The 22,366-nt window shown below is 36.6% G+C and overlaps 3 protein-coding genes and 1 long non-coding RNA gene across 4 annotated transcripts; 1 reads left to right on the forward strand and 3 right to left on the reverse strand.

Moving 5' to 3' along the window:
- Positions 1-453: 453 nt before the first annotated feature.
- LOC113322244 (major latex protein 146-like) lies at positions 454-1,401 on the reverse strand. The gene is made up of 2 exons (XM_026570304.1): positions 1,119-1,401; positions 454-990 (listed from the first exon to the last, which is right to left on the reverse strand). Exons 1-2 carry the CDS (start codon positions 1,321-1,323, stop codon positions 716-718), a joined length of 480 nt encoding a protein of 159 aa, XP_026426089.1. The 5' UTR covers positions 1,324-1,401; the 3' UTR covers positions 454-715.
- Positions 1,402-12,192: 10,791 nt separating this feature from the next.
- On the reverse strand, positions 12,193-12,761 carry LOC113275068 (major latex protein 22-like). Its single transcript, XM_026524507.1, has 2 exons — positions 12,584-12,761; positions 12,193-12,467 (listed from the first exon to the last, which is right to left on the reverse strand). Exons 1-2 carry the CDS (start codon positions 12,759-12,761, stop codon positions 12,193-12,195), a joined length of 453 nt encoding a protein of 150 aa, XP_026380292.1.
- A 4,902-nt stretch (positions 12,762-17,663) lies between these two features.
- LOC113275077 (uncharacterized mitochondrial protein AtMg00240-like) lies at positions 17,664-18,098 on the reverse strand. Its single transcript, XM_026524517.1, has one exon. It carries the CDS (start codon positions 18,096-18,098, stop codon positions 17,664-17,666), a length of 435 nt encoding a protein of 144 aa, XP_026380302.1.
- A 694-nt stretch (positions 18,099-18,792) lies between these two features.
- On the forward strand, positions 18,793-20,299 carry LOC113322252. Its single transcript, XR_003347087.1, has 2 exons — positions 18,793-19,370; positions 19,451-20,299. It is a non-coding gene; the product is annotated as an uncharacterized LOC113322252 (long non-coding RNA).
- The last annotated feature ends 2,067 nt before the right edge of the window (positions 20,300-22,366 follow it).

The following is a 22,366-nucleotide window of genomic DNA, read 5'->3' on the forward strand; positions in this document are numbered from 1 at the left end:
ACCTTACAAATGGAAAGAAATTCCTTACACATGGAGATTTGATCAGAAAGATTTAACAATTCGACATGTTCCAGGGACTGCAGGCTTGTTCCTTATAAGATCCATAGATGATGATGATCTCTCGTTATGCTATTATGACCGGAAGAACAAGAGTCTTAGCAATAACAAGATCAAGTTAAATGAGCTCTCGTCAGGTTTGACAGACGAAAATGGCAATTTTTTCTACTACGATGATTTCGAGTTCTATACTTTCACACCAAATATTTCTCCCGTAAATTAGTGATTAATGCCCCAACAAGTTTGTGCTGATTTTTTTTGGTTTTCAGTATTAGTGCATGGTTCACACCAAATCTTTCCTCCGTACATTGATTGAGTAGTCGTAACAAATTACTTAACATTGCACCCGCAATTTTGTGTTAAAGTTTTTTCAGTACAAGTACATGGATGCACGGTTTTTACTTAGTACTATCAGATTCTGAATCTTTTTCTTATATGATTTGCACTCTTAAAATACTTGATATACGAATAGCTACAAACAGTTCACACACAAAAAATGAAAATACTTGAGTAGGAGTGGCTTTATTTATATGCCGGCCCTCAATAACCAAAAGCACTCGATGCATCTGTGCAGTACATATATATACGTACTGCATTATTAAGACACACAAACCAACAGCTGAAATTGTCCATCGATAACAATAAATCAATAATTTCTTTAATCAGAAGCGCAGAGGTGAGAGTTCAAGTCCTCGATGAGCTTATGGAAGAGAGCTAGATATGGAATAGGAACGGGAGAATCCTCGTTAATTTTCTCATAATCAATAGTCCAACTCACCATGCTTCCATGGCCACTAGGCTTTGGATTGACTACAAGCGTTGCATCAAACTTCTTGTAAATCTTCGTCACGTGTCCTCCTACTGCGCTATGATGTATCGTCCTTGTTTCATCAGTGTATGTTGTTGTTTCCTTGACAATCAGTTCTTTTCCCTCTAGATGCACAAACAAAAACATAATAGTTACATGTTAAGCAAGATTTAAGCGCACAATTTGAAGTTATAATAAGAATATAAATCAGACGCGTTTTTTTGTGTATATCAACTTGTACGTATATGCATACCATGAAGATAACCCCATTCCTTGACACAACCAGAAGTAATTCCATGTCCCTCGACAACTTTGACGCTAGTGTACATATGAGGTACTGCTTTTGGAACATCTTCATGGTGCTTAAAAATTTTGTAATACTTGTCAGCGTCGCAGTTAACCTCCAATTCAGTCACTAGTTTCCCAACTAGACCTGAAATAGGATGGGGATGAGCCATGGATGAAAATTGATGATATTGATTGTTACTACTCTTGAGTGATATGATGCTAGCTTGTTTGTTGAAACTGATCTTAGTTTCATGAGTTTATATAGAAAACTAAGTATTGGAAGGAATGAGAACTTTAGCTGAGCACTGAGAAGTCTAAATCAAAACAGTTCAAGGATGGAAGAGTAGTTGAAACAACATACATCGTATCAGTAGTCACAATCTATTTGGATATATTAAGATTATTTTCCAACCTTGCTAATGCGGTAACAATTTGTTTTTCGCAATTTTTTATTTATATTAAAATTAAAATGGAATATGTCCTGCTATATTGGGGTTGGACCGGAAGACTTTCAGTTATCTGATAGAGACATTTCCATCGTGATACATGCCCATACAAGATAAATTTGTGCACGCCTTGATCTGGGTATCAAATTTGTTTCCAGATGCTCCTCTTGCCTAGAGAAATAAAGAATTGTACCGTATGTGCTACTACTAGTTGAGAGCTATCAGACAAATCTTCTGTACCGCCGTTAGAAATTATTTGCATAATCATTAGCAAATGAGCAAAAGATTGTGCCATTTTTTGCATAATAAATGAAAAAATCCTCTGTATGTCTTAAGAAAAACAAGAAGATCCTTATTTTTTTTCTCCCGGTAAAGAAAGATTTATTAAAGAAGGCAAGCATGCCAAAATGCAGCCAGCCACCGCACAATACAGACGAAAATTACAAGAATAAAAGCAAACCGGAAGGACCCAAAACAGAAAAGACTAGGGAGGCTTAAAAGGCAACATTGCCCTCCTGTTAACAATAACCTTATTAATAGAGATCTGGACATACATGAGGAGTATCTAGACCACTGAAGAACTGTCAGGATGATCATTTTACAGGGAGAAGATTGGGTGTGTAAACATAGTAATCAAATTGACATGACGGAACTTTTTCATTATTACCTTTCAATGATGAGGAGAGACCCCTTATCTCAATCTGGCTGCCACTGATACTCTTTGTCTTCCAGTTGTAAAAATAGAATGAGAAATCATCGTCTAAGGATTTCATAATGAATAAGTCTGTCCTTGGAATGTGCCGAATTGAATCACGCCAAATAGAAACTGGCAGTGTGAAGGTCTCTTTAGCACTCCAGTAATATTCACCGGTACGACTGACAATGCGGTTAATAGATGCTGCACTTGTAGTAGTATTCTCGTTCTGTTTGTTTTCATCATTTCTCCCACCACCGTATAATGTGTACATGTTCACCAAGTTGGTGCTGACACATTGATAAAATATAGCAAGTAGACCCTCTACTTCCATTAGCCCAAAATAATAATTGTGTGGATTGAAATTAGAATGTGTATCGATTATGCTAAATTTTTCGCTAGCAACATTAAACTTGAGAATATAATACCTTTCATTCTCACTTGAAATATACAACCAATATATGGAATCACTCACATAAATAGAAGTTACCAGATTTCGGGGTGTAATACGTGATGGTACGTTGATCCATCTCCAAGAATTCTGTCTTACATTCAAGACTTCGCAAACTAAAGAGTTCCTTGAATTTTCGCTAGTACCAAGGTAACAACTATTTAAATTCCACAAAACAACCACTTTGTACTCCTTTGTTGAAGAATTATATCCAAATTCATGACCTGTACCGCATTAGATCACGTTTTTCATCTTCTTCTCGTTTGATTACTGATCGAATCCATGTTGTTTCTTCCCTAGTGCTACAATTGTAAACGCAAAACTTGTGTCTTCCTGCATCACAAAAACAAAGCAATCCATTTAGAGTAGATATAATATTTTGTCTTGGGAAACGATCTTTCGGTTCACAACATGTTGCTCCACCTCCTACTAAAAATCCACCTTCTTCTACCAACGGTAGTTGTAGCTCCGCCGATATCAACATCCTCTTGTTTTTCGTATGCCTGTGTGTTCCCACAAGTAGAAGAGAGGGAGATTTTCTTTGAGACCGTGAATAATGCAAATCAATGAAGGACTCGTCTTTCTGGATTATTGATTGCCGACGTTTGTTAACGCATTTAATTAAATCTCATTAAAGATTTCGTAGGCAATCTACTGAAAATCTCACAAACTAAAACCCCTTCACCACCAACTGGACAAACTTCTCCTGTATCTTCTTGTTCTTCCTTCTTTTGCTTCTTCTCCTTTTTCTCTTCCATACGGTTTGGATTAACAACACTGCGATTTCGATTCATTTTCCCTACTTTCTTTCTCTTCATTTTCCTTTGTTTGTTTCTTTCGATCCTAATTAGGTTTTCTGCTCAGAAAACAATAAGTCAATGGCTAGGGTTCTGTGTTATTACCGGGTAATGGGCCTTAAAAACTAAAGTCCAATCTGAAAAGTTTTCTTGTGCGAGTCGTACATGTAGTCCGCGCCTGCGGCATATGGGCATTGAAAACCACTTTTTATTTACACCACCAAAAACAAAATTCAACTTCGAGGGTTCAAGTTAGACTGATACGAGGGTTCAGTTGTTGCTCATACTGTGGAGATTTTTACAAACAGTTCATGTAGTTGTAAGATTTCTTACAACTACATTCAGGGCCGGGCCAATAGGTTAAGCAGGGAAAGCCCCACTTTGGGGCAACAAAGCCTAGGGGCAACAAAAAAGTTGTTTTGCATTTCAGGTATCCATCGTATTACAATCATTTTCAGGGGCTTATTCTTAAATTATGTAATATACTAATATGTAAGACTGAACTGTGTAGTTTTGGTGCTAAAATGAAAGCTTTTTACCCGTTACATTAAATAATTCATACCGGATAGGAGCTGTTACTAGGATTTAGGAGTAAAGCTAAATAATTCATACCAAATAGGAGTTATTATTAGGATTTAGGAGTAAGGCTATGTAAACTTATTATAATTCTCATTTTAATTTCTCATTCCTCTTTTGAATTCTTGTATATGTTAATTTTCTTTTAGTTTACTATGATTACAGTTGGATCATAGAAAGAAAAAATGATCATTGATGTTTGGTAATTTTTAGGCCATCAATTTTCTGATTAGTTTGAGTTTTTGGTTATAAATTTTGGAGTTGAATTGGACTAAATCTCATTATGTTACCACTATCTATACAAACTAAACTAGACGTTACCAGGTTTGTGGTAATTTAATTTGTATTATAATGAGAAATGCAAAAATGGGATTCACTAATCATAATTTTTGTTTATTGCACGTATGCCTCCATTTAAAAAAAATAGCATTACCGTCTCAAAGCCTCCACTTAAAAAAATAGCATTAGAGTATCGAAATGGAAAGAAGATTTAAAAAAAAATTCTTGTTAGTATAAGCACACCGCCAGTGTGAAAAGATAAATATAGTAATGGGGGCAAAAAGAAAAATTGTCGACTTCGGGGCAAAAAAACTCAGGACGGGCCCTGCTACACTCCACTAAAACTAATCCAATTTCTAAGTGATCATTATGAATTCTTATTTGATTACTTGAATATTGAGAATGTTTACAAGATAGATTCAAGTATTATAACAATTTTACTTGAAACCTAGATTCACTTTCTGTTTCCCTCTATTTCTTGACCAAGACTTATCTTAGAACCCTCCACAAGTAATGACCTCTCTTCTTTATATAAAGTTTTATATAGTGGATGACACCTAAGATACCCACTATTTTCGGGATCACTATGCGACACATTTGCTCATATACAATCGCTCATCTTCGCATAGCATACCTCTTCGCACAGTTCTCCATACTTTACTCGTGACTTTGCTGACATCATTTGGTGCGTCATCTCAACTTTGTCGTGTGCGATGCTCTTTTCTTAGGTTGTACTCTTTACTTCGCTTGATTACTAACGTGTGCGATATTTTACTCCTACATTTTGCCTCTTCTCATTTCGCTTATTCTTCAGAGTGAGCGACATGAGAAATTCCCTTTTTGTAAATCGCACATGCTTGTCTTTTTTCATTTTATTTCTTCGACAATTTCCCGGGTTTCAAGTTTCTCTCCACACGTGTCGATTTTCTTCCTCTTTAACCGGCTTGAACTGTCTTCAACCGGTTGTTTCTTTTCACCTATATAAGGGTTTTTCAATCAGTAAATAATCCTTCTTTTATTCTCTGCAACTATACTTCTACACTTTTTCTTCTCTCTCTTGTTGCTATTCATCTTCATCCGTTATTATCTATTTCTGCTGCTGCTGTCACCGATTTCTTCTACTGTTGTTCTTCCACCATGAACTCTGAGTCGAAGTTTGTTTCCTTTCCTCATGATGATTATTATTGATTTTAACCATTCTCATCTAAGTTTTTTATTAACTTAATTCCCATACTTTCGCAGGAAAGTTCTTCTATTAGCGCTCTTCGAATCATGCAAAAACCCAAATCTTCGTCTGATGAAAATAAAGATTCGCAGAAGAAGAAACCAAACATTGATAACAAAGAATCTCATAAGAGGAAGGCTTCGCACAATAAAGAAGTAAGAAATATCCAATTTATTTGAAACAATATTGTTGCCTCTATTTCTTATCTATTTTATTTACGCAGGCTTCCGATTCTGAGATGGTTGATGGAAAAAAGCCAAAAGCTAAGAGGCCTCGCAAGCCCATACCAATCCCTTAAAATATTTCTATTATAGATTTTAATGTTGCAGACGTTGTCCCTATAACCATAGTTCAACCTTCACACACTAATCCTTCCATCACTCCAAATAATTCAAACTTCTGAGAAAAATGTTCTTATTACTCCTACACCATCTCAAGCTTCTGAGAAGAATGTTCCTGCTACTCCTTCACCAACAATCCATCTTACAGATGAGAATTCCTATGTTACTTATGATGAACTTTTTTTTGAAAAGGAGTCTCTTCTTAATCGAGGAACGAAAAGTACTCCTCCCATTGCCTCTGCGACTTCATCGCATGCAAATCAAGTTTTTCCTTTACCCATTAATTCTAGCTCGCAACCAAACCTTCTTCAAAAGGAATCCCCTGTCCCAACTGATTTTACTACTCCTTTTTCCTTGTTAAATTTTTTTCCTTTGAACAAGAAAGCTTTGGATAGTGTAAAACTTGTTGCTCAAACTTTATCCGACGTCATCAACTCTACCCCATCTTTAATTGATGATCCTTGCAAGTTTCGCTCCTGTTCTGCCTTTGCATTTTAGTACATCAAACCATTGATCTCATATTATCTTTTTCGCTTGTATTATTTCCTCTTCAGGTTTGTCGCATAAATATCACAAGTCTTAATACTCCCTTGAGTAAAAGCCTTATGACATTTATGTCTTTTGACACAATTCAGCTCCCTAATGGAGGGTGCCGTCCTTATCTTCCCCCTGGTTGCCCCTTCAAGGAAGCTTACCTCTATCGGGTTAAGATTATGGCTCTTCCCATCCAGTTTTTCAACAACCAGTTGATTTCGCAATCTCGCATACACTACCTATAGGGTTTATGGCAGCAAGACCGCATCCTTAGTGGGGTATCTTCGGACCGAGTGCATCATAGTCAGGACTTGTCAAGGGTGGAAAGGTACGCTTCAGACGCTCCGTGCACTCTTGACTCAACCGTGTACCTAGGCGCCCTGATCGAGTTTCTGCACTCCTTAGGAGAGCCTTTCTCACCTTAGGCTCTCAATCTATGATTACTATCTTAGACTGAAAATTTAAGGTATCTCTCTCGGATGGGCATTATCGTTTAATTCTCACCCCAAATCTCAACAACTCAAGTTCCGGGGTCGGTATAGCTTTCCCTTGAGTCATGCCTTCTAGGTCTTTCCAATTATGACGTACGATAGGTCTTACTATATTGCCTCTTACATATGAGCGAACTAGGGTGCACGCCACATTCGGATTCCTAGCCAATCTGATAATAAATATCATTTTCTATAGCCTTGTATCAAGGTCTTACTTTTCTTTTATAGAATTTCGTAACTTTCAAGCGAAATATTCGCATTACAGACTTGTTCAAAAATATGATCTTACAGATTTTTAATTGTTTATCCATGCGAGTTAATTCGCAAGTGACTATGGATAATATTTTTTCAAGAACTGCCTATTCCAAAGTCGATCTAATTTACGACCTGTATTTCGTCCTTAAGGATCCATTAATTCATAGGCTCCGTCTCCAACTATTTTTTTTTATTATATAAGGTCCATCCCAGCTTTTATCCAATTTTCCATCTTTTCCTTTTTGATACACTGGAATTTTGCGTAGCACTAGTTCACTTGGTTGGAATTCTCTTATTTTAACCCGCTTCTTGTATTCTCGAGCTAGTCTTTTTTGATAATTTTCCATGTGATGTAAAGCGACTTCTCTTACTTCCTCCAAATCATCCAATTTTGTTAAGATCAAATCCGCACTTAAATTCTTTTCCCAAGCTTCTCTCTTTGTGGTAGGAATGATGACTTCTGTTGGTAGCACTGCCTCTGCTCCATATGTCAAACATAAAGGTGACATTCCTGTTTCTTCTCTTCTTGTAGTTTTGTAAGGCCATACTACATTATGTACTTGTTCGCACCATCCTTTGTTGTGCCCTTCTAACCTTTTCTTCAGGTTGTCTGCGATTGTTTTATTTGTAGCTTCTACCTGTCCATTACTTTGAGGATACAAAGGAGTAGATTTACCACTTTGAATTTTGAATGTATTGAGCAGCATTGTTATATTCTCTCCTTCAAACTGCTTCCCATTATCGGACACCAATTGTGCAGGAATGCTAAATCTGCATATGATATTTTCAAAAATGAATGTGAAGATGTCTTTATCGCGAATATGTTGAACTACTTTTACTTCTGCCCATTTAGTGAAATAATTTGTTGCGACAACTAGAAATATTTTTTGCCCCGTTCCTGGTATAAATGGTCCAACAATATCTATTCCCCATTTTCCGAAGGGCCATGCATTTGTTGATGTATTAAGAATAGCCCCGGGTGCATGTATCTTCTTGCCATGACGTTGACATTCTTCGCATCTCCACGAAACTTGTTTTGCATCTTCATGCATATATGGCCAGTAATAGCCCTGTATTTTTTCCCTATATCCGAGTGATCTTTCTCCACTATGGTTGCCAACATCGCCATAGTGTAATGCTTTTAGAATATCGATTCCCTCCTTTCGCGTAAGACATCTTAGTGAAGGTCCAAGAAATGATCTTCTATAAAGAACACCATCCCTTAATTCATAATTTGTCGCACGACTCTTTAATTTGTGTGCTTCTAATCTTTTCTTCGACGCTTCTCCCTTTTCTGGATAAGATTGTATCTCAGTTCTCCAATCCTTCTCTTCGCTCACACTTTCTTCTTGTATATCGTCTATGAACATCACATGTGTTTGCACTTCTTCACCCTTTTCTACAGATGGTAATAATAGTGCTTGTATTTTTATATTCCTTGCAACCGGATCTACTAACATTGATGGTATGAACACCAATGCATCTGCAAGTATATTATCTTTTCTCCCTATATGTCTCGAGCTTAGTTTTGGAATTTGCATTGCTAAATCCATGACCAACTTCCTATATTTTTGTAAAGATGGTTCATTGGTACTATATGTGTCTTCTATCTGACGAATTACCAATTGGGAATCACTAGTTATTCGCGCATCCTCAACTTTCATTTCAATTTCTTAATGCGTGGACGACTGCTTCACATTCAGTTTCATTATTTGTGGATGTGAAGTCCAATCTGAATGAGTAAGCCATTCTCGCTCCTGTTGGTGAAATGAATACAATACCAATTCCATTTCCTTCTCCATTGGAAGATCCATCCACCAATATCTCCCATCTGTTTGGATTTCGGTCAGTTAATAAATCATTAGGATTTCCATGTTCTTCATCCACCTCCATCATTTCTTCTACATATTCATCTTCTTCTATTGGAAATTCTGCAATAAATTCTGCGATAACTTGAGACTTAGGTGAAGATAAAATTTCATAACCAATCTCATAGTTTCCTAATGGTGCATTCCACCTCTCTATTCTTCCTGACCTCTTCGAATTTTTCATTGCGTTTTCAATTGGTTGTTAATACTTTAATTTTGTGAGCTTGAAAATAAATGAGAAGTTTGAATGATGCATATACCAATGCGAGAATCAACTTTTCAATTTTTGAATAGTTTTTCTCCGCGGAGTTATATGATTTGCTTATGTAATATATTAGTTTTTCTACACCTTCATTTGAACGTAACAGTACTGCACTTAATGCATGAGATGTTGATGCTAGGTATAATAACAATTCTTATCCCTTCTTCGCCTTTTGCATAATTGATAAGTTTACCAAATAATATTTTATGCTCTGCAACGCTTTGTCGCACTCCATTGTCCATTCAAATTTGGTCCCCTTTTTAGTATATTGAAAAAGTGTTGACACTTTTCCGAAGATCTTGCAATAAATCTTCCCAATGATGTTATCAATCCATTTAACTTTTGAACATCTTTGACTGTTGCAGGTGGTGGAATATCTCTAACCGCTTGTACCTTCTCCGGATCAACTTGTATTCCCTCCTTGGATATAATATAGCCTAAGAATTTTCCTGATGATATGCCAATTACACATTTTTCTAGATTTACTTTAATATTAAATTTTCGCATTTGTTCAAATATTTCTCGTAAATCATCAACATGATCTTTCTCCTCTTTGATTTTAATTAGCATATCATCCACATAGACTTCGAATGTTTTATGTATCCATTTTTTGAATACTTTCTGCACCATTCTTTGATAAGTCGCACCTGCATTCTTCAATCCAAATGGCATTTTCGTGTAACAATATAAACCTCTTGGTGCGAAGAAAGAAGTGTGTTCTTGATCTTCTTCTGCCACAAGAATTTGATTATAGCCTTTATACCTATCTAGCATTGTGACTCTATCATTCCCTGATGAGGATTCCACCATTTGAGGTATGTCGGGTAAATGGAAGCTGTCTTTAGGGCATGCTTTGTTTAGATCTGTAAAATTTATGCAAATTCTAATTCCGTTTTTCTTTTTTGGTACCACCACCATATTTGCTATCCACTCTGGATATTTTTCCTCTCTTATAGTTCCTGCATCTAACATCTTCTGCAATTCTGCTTCTATTTTAGGATGATAATCAGTTGCAATCTTCCTTATCCTTTACTTGAACGGATTTACATTCTTCTTAATGTCTGATTTATGACATGCGACAGAAGGATCTATTCCTAGCATTTTTACCATACTCCATGCGAAAATATCATTATATTCTCGCAGAATGCTTATCCATTTTAGTTCCAATTCTTAACATTCTTGGTTCTTCTTCAGTTCCTATGTTTATTCCTTTTGTTGGTTCTGCTGCAGTAAAATTCATTTTTGGTTCCCCCATATGTGTTTGTTTCTTGATTTCTTTAATTTGTCCACCTTCCTTCGCTGGTTCTTCGCCTGGTATTCCTTTTCCCTCTTTCGCCCTGATCATGTATATTCGAAATTCCTCTTCTTTACTTTTTTCTTTTGCTTTTCTCCATTGATCTTTTCGCTTCTTTGCTCGTCCTTCATAATTTCGCACATCTATTTGATTACAAGTATTCGCAACCTTAACATCTCCTCTGATTTCACCTATACCACTTGGAATTGGGAATCTAATACACTGATGTAATGTTGACGCTACAGCCTTGATTCCATGTACCCATGGTCGTGCCAACAACATGTTTCATGGTGACTCAATGTCAATCACACACAATGTTATCTTTATTTGAACCTCTCCCAGTAATATTTGGATAACGATTTTTCCTTTCGGCTTTGTAATTGTTCTATTGAATCCATGAACATTATAGGATGTAGGTATCATTTCTGCATCTTCAAATCCCATTTCTTTGAATGTGCGATAAAATAATACATCAACTGCACTGCATGTATCTATCAATGTTCTATCGATCGCGCATCTTTCAACTCCCCTTTGTTTTGAATAATTGTTTCTCGCTCAGCTGCGACCGTTATGACCAATGGATCTGTTCGCTGTAAATTTTCTTCTGGATTTTCATCCGCCGCAAAGTAAATCTTTACTTTTTCCCACTCTTGTAATGGAAATTCTTTGTCTACCGTCTCTATCTTCTTGCCTTCATAATTTCTTTTATGAATTCTCCCTGTTATTGTTGCTTGAAAATCTGCCTCAGAAATTGATACTCTAGTTATACTATTAAACTGTATATCCCCGCATGTTCCTTGAATCGGTATGATTCGTGTTGTCTTCATGGATTCCTTATGATTCTTCCTCAATTTCCTTAAAAGTTTCAGATACATTAACATAAATTATCATCCAGAGCTGTTTCTAGCGCCAAAAATGTAGTTGTAAGATTTCTTACAACTACACTCCACTAAAACTAATCCAATTTCTAAGTGATCATTATGAATTCTTATTTTATTAATTGAATATTGAGAATGTTTACAAGATAGATTCAAGTATTACAACAATTTTACTTGAAACCTAGATTCACTTTCTGTTTCTCCCTTTATTTCTTGACCAAGACTTATCTTAGAACCCCCCACAAGTAATGACCTCTCTTCTTTATATAGACTTTTACATAGTGGATGACAGCTAAGATAGCCACTATTTTCGGGATCACTATGCAACACATTCGCTCATATACAATCGTTCATCTTCTCATAGCATACCTCTTCGCACAGTTCTCCACACTTTACTCGTGACTTTGCTGACATCATCTGGTGCATCATCTCAACTTTGTCATGTGCGATGCTCTTTGCTTAGGTTGTACTCTTTACTTCGCTTGATTACTAACGTGTGCGATATTTTACTGCTACAGTTCATACAAGAACAATATGCCTGACGACAATATATGAGCGCATTCAATCAACAAAATATTAAAACATAATGATGCATATGTACGTAATTTTCATATGTATTCGGTGGGTACATATCCATTGATAATTAATTCAGTCAGAAGCGCAGAGGTGAATGTTCAAGTCTTCGATGATATTATGGAAGTCAGCTAGATAAGAAATAGGAACCGGAGAATCCTCATTAATCATCTCATATTCCACTATCCAACTTACGATGCTTCCATTTCTGTTAGCCTTTGGATTAACCACAAGTGTTGCGTCGAACTTCTTGTAATCATCCAACAATACTTCTTCTACTGTACTGTGATGTATCGTCCTTGATTCATCGTCATATGTACTTCTCTCCTTGAAAGAAAGTGGTTTACCCTCTGCGTATATTCACAAACACATTAATGTAACCGTAAATAAGTTTTCAGCGCACAATATGAAGATAGGGGAAGAATATATTTCATACCAATTATATAGTGTCATTCCTTGACACAACCAGAAGTAATATCGCCTCCCTCAACAGCTTTGACGCATCTGTAAATATGAGGTATTGCGTTTGGAAGGTCTTCGTGGTGCTTGAAAATTTTGTAATATTCGTTAGGGTTGCAGTTAACCTCCAATTCAGTCACTAGTTTCCCAACCAGACCTGAAATGGTATGGTGGTGATCAGCCATTGATATGATATTTGATAATAGCTAATGTTAAGCTAGTTTGCTTTTGATGAAATTGATCTTAGTTGTTGAATGAGTTTATATAGAAAACCCAAGAATGAAATAATCAATTCATTAGAGAAGATGACTCAATATGAGCTGTAGGAGGAAGTGTTCTTGAGTAGTGTAAATCAAACAATCATAGAATACTACTTACTAGGATAAATAACGCACATCTAATAGTCAAAAGAAAGCAGCCCATCACAGAGCCAGCGTATCAACAGTCGGTCATAAGATGTTCTTCATGGTATAGTGACAGCATAAACTAGAATTGTTTAAGGTGGCTAGGCAAAGAAATGAAGAAAAATTCTGAATTCCAAATCAAAGAAAATCTAAATATCTCAGGACAATCTCCAACTGACGTACTAAATGATCAAATATTAGACATTTGCACCTTTTTTCTGTACTAGAAAGAGGATAGTTTCTTACTAAACTAGGTAACTTAGTTATTTCTACGCCCACCAGGACACCCCTCATCTATCTATCCTAGTTAGGAATAACCTTCCTTCCCCTCCCCCAAAAGAATTTGTTAACTGAAATGACAGGTAGAGAAGATGAAGGTTTTGTATTATCAAAAAGCTTCCGCCATTAAAATCGGATTCTCCAAGTCTAAAATAGGGAGAAACCCAAAAACAGATTAAAACCAAAAATAATATATTTCCTAACTAACATATTTCCTAACCATATATACAATATATGTATAAGTATTCATATATCTTAATAATCCCCCTCAAGTTGGAGCATGGAGATCAGGAATGCCCAACTTGCGAACAAGCAACTCGAACTGAGGACGTCCAAGAGCTTTGGTGAAAATGTCTGCAAGCTGAGCGGTTGTGCAAACATGAGAAGTAATAATAGTGCCCGACTGAATTTGATCACGTACATAATGACAATCAATCTCAATATGATTGGTGCGTTCATGAAAATCAGGATTAGCAGCAATATGAATGCAGATTGACTATCACAGTAAAGGCGCATAGGCTGAGAGTGAAAAAACCTAGAGATTTCAATAATGCCTTTAGCTATGTAAGCTCACTACAAGTATGAGCCATGGAACGGTACTCGGCCTCGGCAGAAGAACGAGATACAGTGTATTGCTTCTTTGTCTTCCAAGATATAGGTGAGCCTCCCAAAAACATAAATTTAAAGACCCTCAAGCTCGTCAACGCTTTTAGACCAGTCAAGAGACGACTACGCCGCTAATGACTCGATTAATTAGAGACGAAGTTAAGTAATAGAAATTAATCTAACAACGATCTAGATACGAAATTAGTACCATCGAATAGGTCTCGAAAAGTTATGTGAAGTGGATTACACAAACGTGTCAATTGGATACCAGACGAAGAAGAAGGAAACATCAGATTTGTATGAAGGCAAAAATAATCTTTTTAGACAAACCGACCTGGGCTGCCCTTATTCGTTTCTTGGGTGCCTTGATAATTTCTATTTGGTTTTATTCTAAAACGTGTCGAGAGAAACTCATTCTGTCTTCTTCTTTCTCTTTCTTTTTTTTTCTTGTTATTCTTTCTTTCTTCTTCTGTTCTCGCCTCTGGCGATTCTAAAAGTCTTGAGAGATGAAATTGAAATATGAGATTGTGAGGGTTGAGTAGAGATCAAGGAATATCTGAAGATGACTGTGTTGAATCGATTATTGTATGTGGAATTCACAGAGAAAGGTAATTCGAAGATTGAATTTGGGGTTTCTGTTTTAATTGTTTTCTTTAAGAAATTGAGTTTGTTTTGCGGATTTATTTGATGGTTTTGTTGTTATTCAGGATAGAAAGGGTTGTATGAAGTTTAATTTGATCTTATAGAAGAATTAGGTTTTTTGTTGTTCTTCCCCAGTTAGGAATTAGGGTTACTGAGTTAGAATATTTAGTTGATTATAAAGATGTTGATGTTTCTGGTGGAGATGGATATTTAATCACTGGTCGTGATGAGGTTGACTTAGTATGGTTGTGGTCTTGGCTTGAGGATGTGATAGTGTTATTGAACTGGCAGGGGCATGAAGAACTGATATTGGAAGTGACTGGAGTTTGAGCTTACTGGGATTTTTATGGAGAAGATGTTTTTAGATGAATGAGTTAGGGAATTAGGTAAGTGTCTTTATGTGTATGTAAGAGTCTGGTTTAGTCTGGATTTGGTTGTGGTGATCCTGTTCTGGTTAGTTGTGTTGGGATGTAACTGTTGGTGCTGATAAAGAAGATTGCAGCTCTAATGAAATGAAATTGCAGGTAGAAGTATTGAACTGAGATGAATTGAAGCTGAAATGAATGGGAAGTGTTGCTTGAGAAGATGTGTCGAATGTCTGGCTATGGAATCGATTACATGTCACGATTTATGGAGTTAGTTTGTAGGTGAATTCTGAGGGTGTGGTGTTGTGTTGAGTTGCTTCTATGATGTTGTTGTTGAATCTGGTGGTGATGAGACTATTGATTATAAAGTTATAGAGGTATTTGTGATGTTGTTGTGGGTACAAATGAAGATGGAATGGGATGATGAGGAAGCTGAGGTTAAGCTTAGATTAGATGAAGTTAGAATTGCAGAAGTATTGGTTCAGTGATTAGAGATATGGGAGTACTTAGAATGTATTGCTAGATTATAGAGTTGGTTTTGTATAGTTTAGGTTAAATTCTTTTTGAGTTATAAAATTATCACCATGTATGTTTGCTCCTGACTCATCTGAGTCGTTTGGATCTGAATCATCTGGATCTGAGTGAAATCACCTGACTCATCTGGATCTGAGTCGATATGTTTGTTTTGAGTCAGATCTGACTCATCTGACTCGGGAATAAGTGAGTCAGTGGGTTGGTCCCATAAGTCAGGGGTATTTTGTTACCTGACTCAAATGAGTCCGAGTCAGGGGTTATGTCTGAGTCAGAGGTCGAGTCAGATCTGACTCAAAATGGAAAACAAACGGTCTGACTGCTGACTCGGTCCGAGTCAGGGATTGACTCAGATTCAGACACCGAGTCAGCTGCAAACAAACAAGTTCTATGTTTTTGAATGAATTGATGTTTTGAATAGAATCAGGTTGGTTGTGTTCTTGAGAATTAGACCTGTTAATCACCCTAGTTAGTTTAGCTGACTCGGTTTGTTTAGCTGACTCAGTTTATCTGACTGAGTTGAATCAGTGTTAACTCAGTGAGTTACATATTTTGACCTGAGTTGACTTAGTTGACTTGACCTTGACCATTTACCTTGTACTTTGACCTTTGACTGGACGTTGACCGTTACTTGAACCATTTGACCATCAGTGACCGTTAGTTGACCCAGTTGGGTCAACACTTGTGTAATGGACGAGTCTAGTGGACTTGGGCCTAGTGCCATGCATTCTTAGTTTGATGTTTTGGACCTTTATAGTCTAAATTAGCGTTTAGTTCCTTCTACAGAATTGTAGATAATTATAAGACATATCTAATGGACTATAGAACCAACCTAATTGAATAAGTACATTTTTAGATGTGCTAAAGATAGATAATGAAAAGGTATAGAACCATAAATGGGCTTAAATCAATTAGATAGTTCACTTAGTCTTTGACTAGAGATTTGTATGAGTTTGCCTAATCTTTATAATGCTTGTGTGATTAAGAGTTAATCTGTATTGACAACGAACGATTTAAAGGATGATCCAATGGATTGAACATCTTGAGGTAGGCGAGGCTTGTCATCAAAAGAGGTGGGAATTGATAACGAACTCTCTTGTATTCATTATTGTTTTACAAATCTATCTATTATGAAGTTCATGCATATCTTTGTTAGTATATGATATGCGTATGCATGTATTACTTGTGTGTAATACAAATTAGTTTTATTTTATACTTTGGGATGGGATTGAATCTTTAGAAACAACTAATATATGTGTTTTGGGAGTATTCACTTATTTTCAAAAGGTGATTTTTTCCATTGACTGGAAAGTAGTTACATTCTTTACTTATTGTTAGCATGAAAGGAAGAGGGTTTCCTTTTGATTGATGTATAGAATGAGTTCCTTCACCGCATTTTATACCTAGTTTTTAAGCACTTGTGTAGGGGCGTAAACATCCAATACTAAATAGGCCTGGAGGGTAACCTTAACTGGGTATTGAGGTGTCCAATATTATCATAGGAGGCGTAAAAGCATCCTATGGAATACTTTTTCATAGAGGGGACTATTTTGTATGCATGTATGTTTACTGTTCTTTTAAATTACTTCCAAAAGCTGGCTATTACATTATGTTTTGGTAAACAACGTTATTTATCTTTAGATACTTGTTATGTAGAGTGCACGTATAATGAGGTACTGGTAAGGCACAAATCTTATTTGACTACGGGGCCGCAAACCTCATGGCGTTTTAATGATCATTGAAGAATCCGCAAGAGTCACGCCTTACTACTCCAAAAGATTATGTCGCTCAACTATTATTTATGTTGTGAATATGTGTCGAATGATTGGTTGGTAGAACTTTATAATTATGTCTACTTATTATCTCCGCTTATCGGTTTTCAACAAAACCTGCATTGTCTTTAAATCATTCTACTGATTACTTGAAAGTTAGTTGTTATTTCTACTGGGCACCCTTCGGGATGATGTGCTCACTCAATTCCCACTTCCAGTTTCAGAGACAGATCAAGACGTGCACGTGGCGATGAAAGCTTCAAGGAGTTGGTTTCGTTAGTTAGTTAGCTTCCGCTATGTTTATATTGATGTTTATATATTGTATTTGTAAATCAACTCAATATTAAATATGTATCAGTTGAGAGGAGTTCTTGTATTTATTTCAGAGAGGGTTTAGGCTAGGGTTAGTCTTTGTTTAGAACTTCTTTCTATTTGTTTAATTAGATGTTTTAGATTCTTAGTGCCTCTTTTATAGTTAATATTTTGGATTACTCGGCAGCTAGCTTAGGGGGCTCTACAATAAAGTAACCAGTAAGCGAACGAAGGCTAAGAGGGCAGGAGGCCCAATCAGAATCACAATAAGAAATAAGTTGAAGAGCACTATCCTTGCATAAAACAATCCCTTGGCCAGGATGACCCCTTAGATAACGAAGAACTCGGAGAGCAGCTTCCCAATGAGACACCCTAGGAGACTGCATAAATTGATCCAATACAGGCACCGAGTAACACAATTCAGGACGCGTGATGGTCAAATAAATTAAGCGTCCAATATGCTGACGATACTGGGATGAATCAAGAGCTAAACGATGATGTTGATCGATTGGTGAAGTAGCTAGTTTGGCTCCAAGAAGTCCAGTCTCAGACAAAATATCCAATGTGTATTTTCGTTGAGATAAAAATAGACCATCAGTTCCTCTAGACATTTCAATACCAAGAAAATACTTGAGATTTCCCAAATATTTCATATGAAAACAACGGCTTAAATATACTTTAAAAGAAGTAATAGCAGCGGAATTGTTCACAGCAATAATTAAATCATCCACATAGACAAGCACATTAATAGAATTCTCACATCGTCGCAGGGTAAATAAAGAATAATCAGCATAAGACTGTACAAATACAAAAGCCTTAAGTGCACATGCAAGATAGAAAACCAATTACGAGGAGCTTGACGAAGACCATACAGAGATTTATGGAGTCAACGGACTTTACCGGGAGAATTAGTCGAATATCATGGAGGAAGTTGCATTTATACTGTAAGGACCCTTAATCTCGTCAATGCTATTAGACTAGTCAACTGACGAATTAGCCGATAATAACTCGATAAGTTTAACACAAAGGTTAATTAATAGGATTTAATCTAACAACGATCTAGATACGAAACTAGTACCATTGGATAGATCTCGAAAAGTAATACAAAATGGACTGCTCGCACGCGTCATTCGGACACCAGATGAAGATAATTTATCAATTTGCTTTTGGAGGGTAAAATAGTAGTTTTGGTTTTTACCCTTGTGGTTGCACGTGTCGAAGCGAGTGGGTGTCTCATCACCTTGGCCGGCCTTATCTACACATCGAGAAGATAACTCTCGTTTCTCTTCCTTTTCTCTTCATTATTCTTCTTCTTTGTTTCTTATTTCTCTTTCCTTCTTTTTTTTTGTTCTTCTCCTCTGCGAATTCGAGAGATCGAATGAGGGATCTATGAAAAGTAGAAGGTGGAACGGATCATGGTTAGCTGTTAGTGATGTTTGTTGTTATCCGTTGATGATGCATACTCGAAGGAGAAAGTGAAATAGAAGTTAGGGTTTCTGAGGTTGAAGTTCTTGAGGAATTGATGATGATATGGTACTGTTGAAGGATAAGTAACAATTGGGTTGTGGTTTAATTGGAACCTTGAAGTTGTTTCAGTGACGAATCAGTGATGAATCGAGTAATTAAGGTTTCTGAATTTAGTTCTGAGAATTCGATTAAGGATGAACAAGAAGAAGTTAAGAAATGGGTTTACTCTTAATTAGTGTTTGATGGAAGTTGTGGGTTTGTTCTGAAGATTTATTAAGAATTACAGAATTAGGTTTCCTCTGTAAATCAAAGATGGTGATGAAGATTTTTGGGTATTTATTGTTTGACATGAGTGTGCAATTGAGGCAAAGGAAGGAAGAATTCGACCTCAGTTGCCTGAGCAACACTGATTTGAGGTAAATTGCTCTTAGTAGTAATAGTCAATGCAAGTTATTTATTGAGTTTATGAGTTTCTTAATGAATTAAAAATTGACAGGGAATGATTGGTGGTTGTGGTTATGAGCTATATGAGATGTTGCAGGAAGTGTGTGTTATCTAAGTTGAGATTTAGCTGAGTTGTTGTAGTTGATTCATGGAATTACAGGGTTGAGTATAAAAGAGATAAGTTTCATAGGAGTTACAGATTGGTGGTGGTGGTTATCTTAATATTGAAATGGTGGTGTTGGTGTCAACTGTGATGTTGAAGCTGCAGGGGACATTAGTGAATTGATTGATTCCAGTGAAGACATGAATGAAACTGAGATATGCTTTAGAGGAATGCTTTGAAGTTGCAATGGATATAAGTGGATGTTAGAGACGTACTGTTGGTGGCTCGTGTTGTTTGTGTTGGCTCTAAAGTGTGCATAACATGTGGTGGCAGTTGAGGATGGTTGAATTGGTAGTGCTGATGAGTTGGTATGGAAGTGAACTATAATGGGTGCAGGTGAGGATTGTGTTAGATATGAAAATGTGATATGATGAATTTTGTGTTTTTTGCGGGAGTTGAGACGTTGTTGGATATAGCCAGTGATATCAGATTGATTGGCAGTTCATTGAGGGACATGATCTGGGTTTGGTAGTGGTGCTGTAATGAAGCTACAGGGTTAGTGATGAACAAGTTGTTTGGGATGTGTTGTATGGAATTGGTTGAAGTGATAATGATGTTGTTGTTAGAGAGTTAGGTTGAGTGTTGAAGGTGTAACAGAGATGATAGTTGCAGGTCTATAGTTAGTGATAGATGTGAAAGCCTAAAGCTGCAATTGCAGGTAATTACGATGTAATTGTGTTTGTAATTTCATTCTGAAATTTTCTTAAGAATTTATGAGTTGAAGTTGTATTTGAGTTATGAATTGTGCTAGAATCTTAGCCTGAGTTCTTTCAGCTTAGCTGACTTGACCTAGTGTTTCTGACTCAGTTTATCTGTCTGAGTTAAATGTGTATTTGATTTACTTAAATCAGTTTTCTCACTGAGTTGACTCAGTAACCAGGATTTGACCCGATCCGACTCAGTGACCTGACCAGCAGACCGATGACTCGACTTAGACCTTGATCTTTGACCTGACGTTGACTGTTAGTTGACTAGTGGACTGGACCTTAGTTTAATGGGATTCTTAAGTGGGCTTGTGCCTAATATTAGTCTTCCTAGTTTAATATTTTGGACCTCTTGTGGTCCGAATTATACTTTGGTTTCTTCTACAAGTAGTAGATATTCATAAGACTTAGCTATGGACTACGGAATCAGCCTAATTGGATTAGTAAACTATTAGTTATGTTAAAGGAAGAGAATGAGATACCTTAAATTGGCTTAGAACCATTAGATAGACTTGTATGATTCTTGTGTGAGCCTTTTGGCTAGATTCTTCGACTTCTTGTGTGATTAACAGTTAGTCTGTATTAAAAACGATCGATCAAGGATTAACCAATGGATCATGGATCTTGAGGTAGGCGAGGCTTCTCATCAAAAGAGGTGGGAATCTATAACGAACTCTCTTGTATTCATTATTGTTTTATAAATCAATCTTGGTGTTGTGAAATTCATGCATATCTTTGTGTGCTTTGTGTGGTATGAGATATGTGCCGACACAATATCAGTATTCTATGGCTAGGGCGATACACCACAATATTACACGGCTAGAGCGATACACCGCAATATTATTCTTCCTTTATATATTCAGTATTCTATGGCTAGGGCGATACACCGCAGCATTACCTATTCGGTGTGGAATTGGCATCAATATTACTCTTCCCTTATGTGCGGAAACACACATCTCATACATGGATGTTTACTGTTATTTATGGATGTCTTTGAAGAAGTTTCTAATTTGTGTTTTACTGTCTTTCCATGTATTAACGACTTTCGATAAAACTTGCATTATCTTCGAATCATATTAGTGTTTACTTGAAAGCTAGTTGTTATTCCTAAGGGCACCCCTTTTAGGGATGATGTGCTCACCCAGCGGAAGCTTTATGGCGTTGAGTCTTCTGCTATGTATAATATGTTGTATATTCTATTTGCAAACCAAGTGACTATTGTATATGTATCATTTGAGAGGAGTTCTTATTTATGTGATTCTGAGCGGGGTTAGTTTTTGGGTTAAGTTTTGTTGTAGATTTATTAATTGAATGTTTAAGGGGGCGCTACATATACTTCCTCTTGGATTAGTTAATCTCTTGGATTTAGTTAATCTCTTGGATTACAAGTGACTATTAATATAATTCTTAGTGCCTCTTTATTTAGTTAATCTCTTGGAGTACAAGTGACTATTAATATAATTCTTAGTGCCTCTTTATTTAGTTAATCTCTTGGATTAGTTAGCTGCTAGCTTAGGGGGCGCTACATATACTTCCTCATCAAGATCCCCATGTAGAAAAGCATTGTGAACATCCATTTGATGTAAGTCCCAATCACGAGCAACTGCGACTGCTAAAAATATTCTAACTGAAAACATTTTAGCTGCGGGAGTAAATGTTTCATGATAATCCACTCCTTCCACCTGTCTATTACCAAGGACAACCAAGCGAGCCTTATACCGCTCGACAGTACCATCAAAATTATATTTAATTTTGTAAACCCATTTACACCCAATAGCATTCTTCCCTGCGGGAAGATTAGTAACAGACAACGTGCCATTCTTATCAAGAGCATTAATTTACTTGGACATAGCTACAAACCAAACGGGAAGTCGAACAACGTCAGTATAGCTAGAATGTTCTTTAAGAGTAATATTCGCCTCTAAAAGACGAGTATAATTAGAAGAAGACACATGATTATTTATGGGATAAGACGTATCTGAAGACGTTGACAAGTGAGGAGTGGAGGTGCTGGGGTTTATTTCTTCAATATTATTACATACGTAATCCCTTAACCGAGTATTAGGAACACGGGACCGATCACTTCATCGAACTGCCGTGT

Source organism: Papaver somniferum, chromosome 1 (assembly GCF_003573695.1).
Source record: "Papaver somniferum cultivar HN1 chromosome 1, ASM357369v1, whole genome shotgun sequence".
Classification (NCBI taxonomy): Eukaryota; Viridiplantae; Streptophyta; class Magnoliopsida; order Ranunculales; family Papaveraceae; genus Papaver; species Papaver somniferum.

What these genes read in the sequence shown, in the direction of transcription:
- LOC113322244 (XM_026570304.1), bottom strand. Translation starts at nt 1,323, where the DNA reads ATGGCTCATCCCCATCCTATTTCAGGTCTAGTTGGGAAACTAGTGACT. An exon ending in GGAATGGGGTTATCTTCATG is followed by an intron (nt 991 to 1,118) that starts GTATGCATATAC and finishes TTGTGCATCTAG; the next exon opens with AGGGAAAAGAACTGATTGTC.
- LOC113275068 (XM_026524507.1), bottom strand. Translation starts at nt 12,761, where the DNA reads ATGGCTGATCACCACCATACCATTTCAGGTCTGGTTGGGAAACTAGTG. An exon ending in GGGAGGCGATATTACTTCTG is followed by an intron (nt 12,468 to 12,583) that starts GTTGTGTCAAGG and finishes GAATATACGCAG; the next exon opens with AGGGTAAACCACTTTCTTTC.
- LOC113275077 (XM_026524517.1), bottom strand. Translation starts at nt 18,098, where the DNA reads ATGTCTAGAGGAACTGATGGTCTATTTTTATCTCAACGAAAATACACA.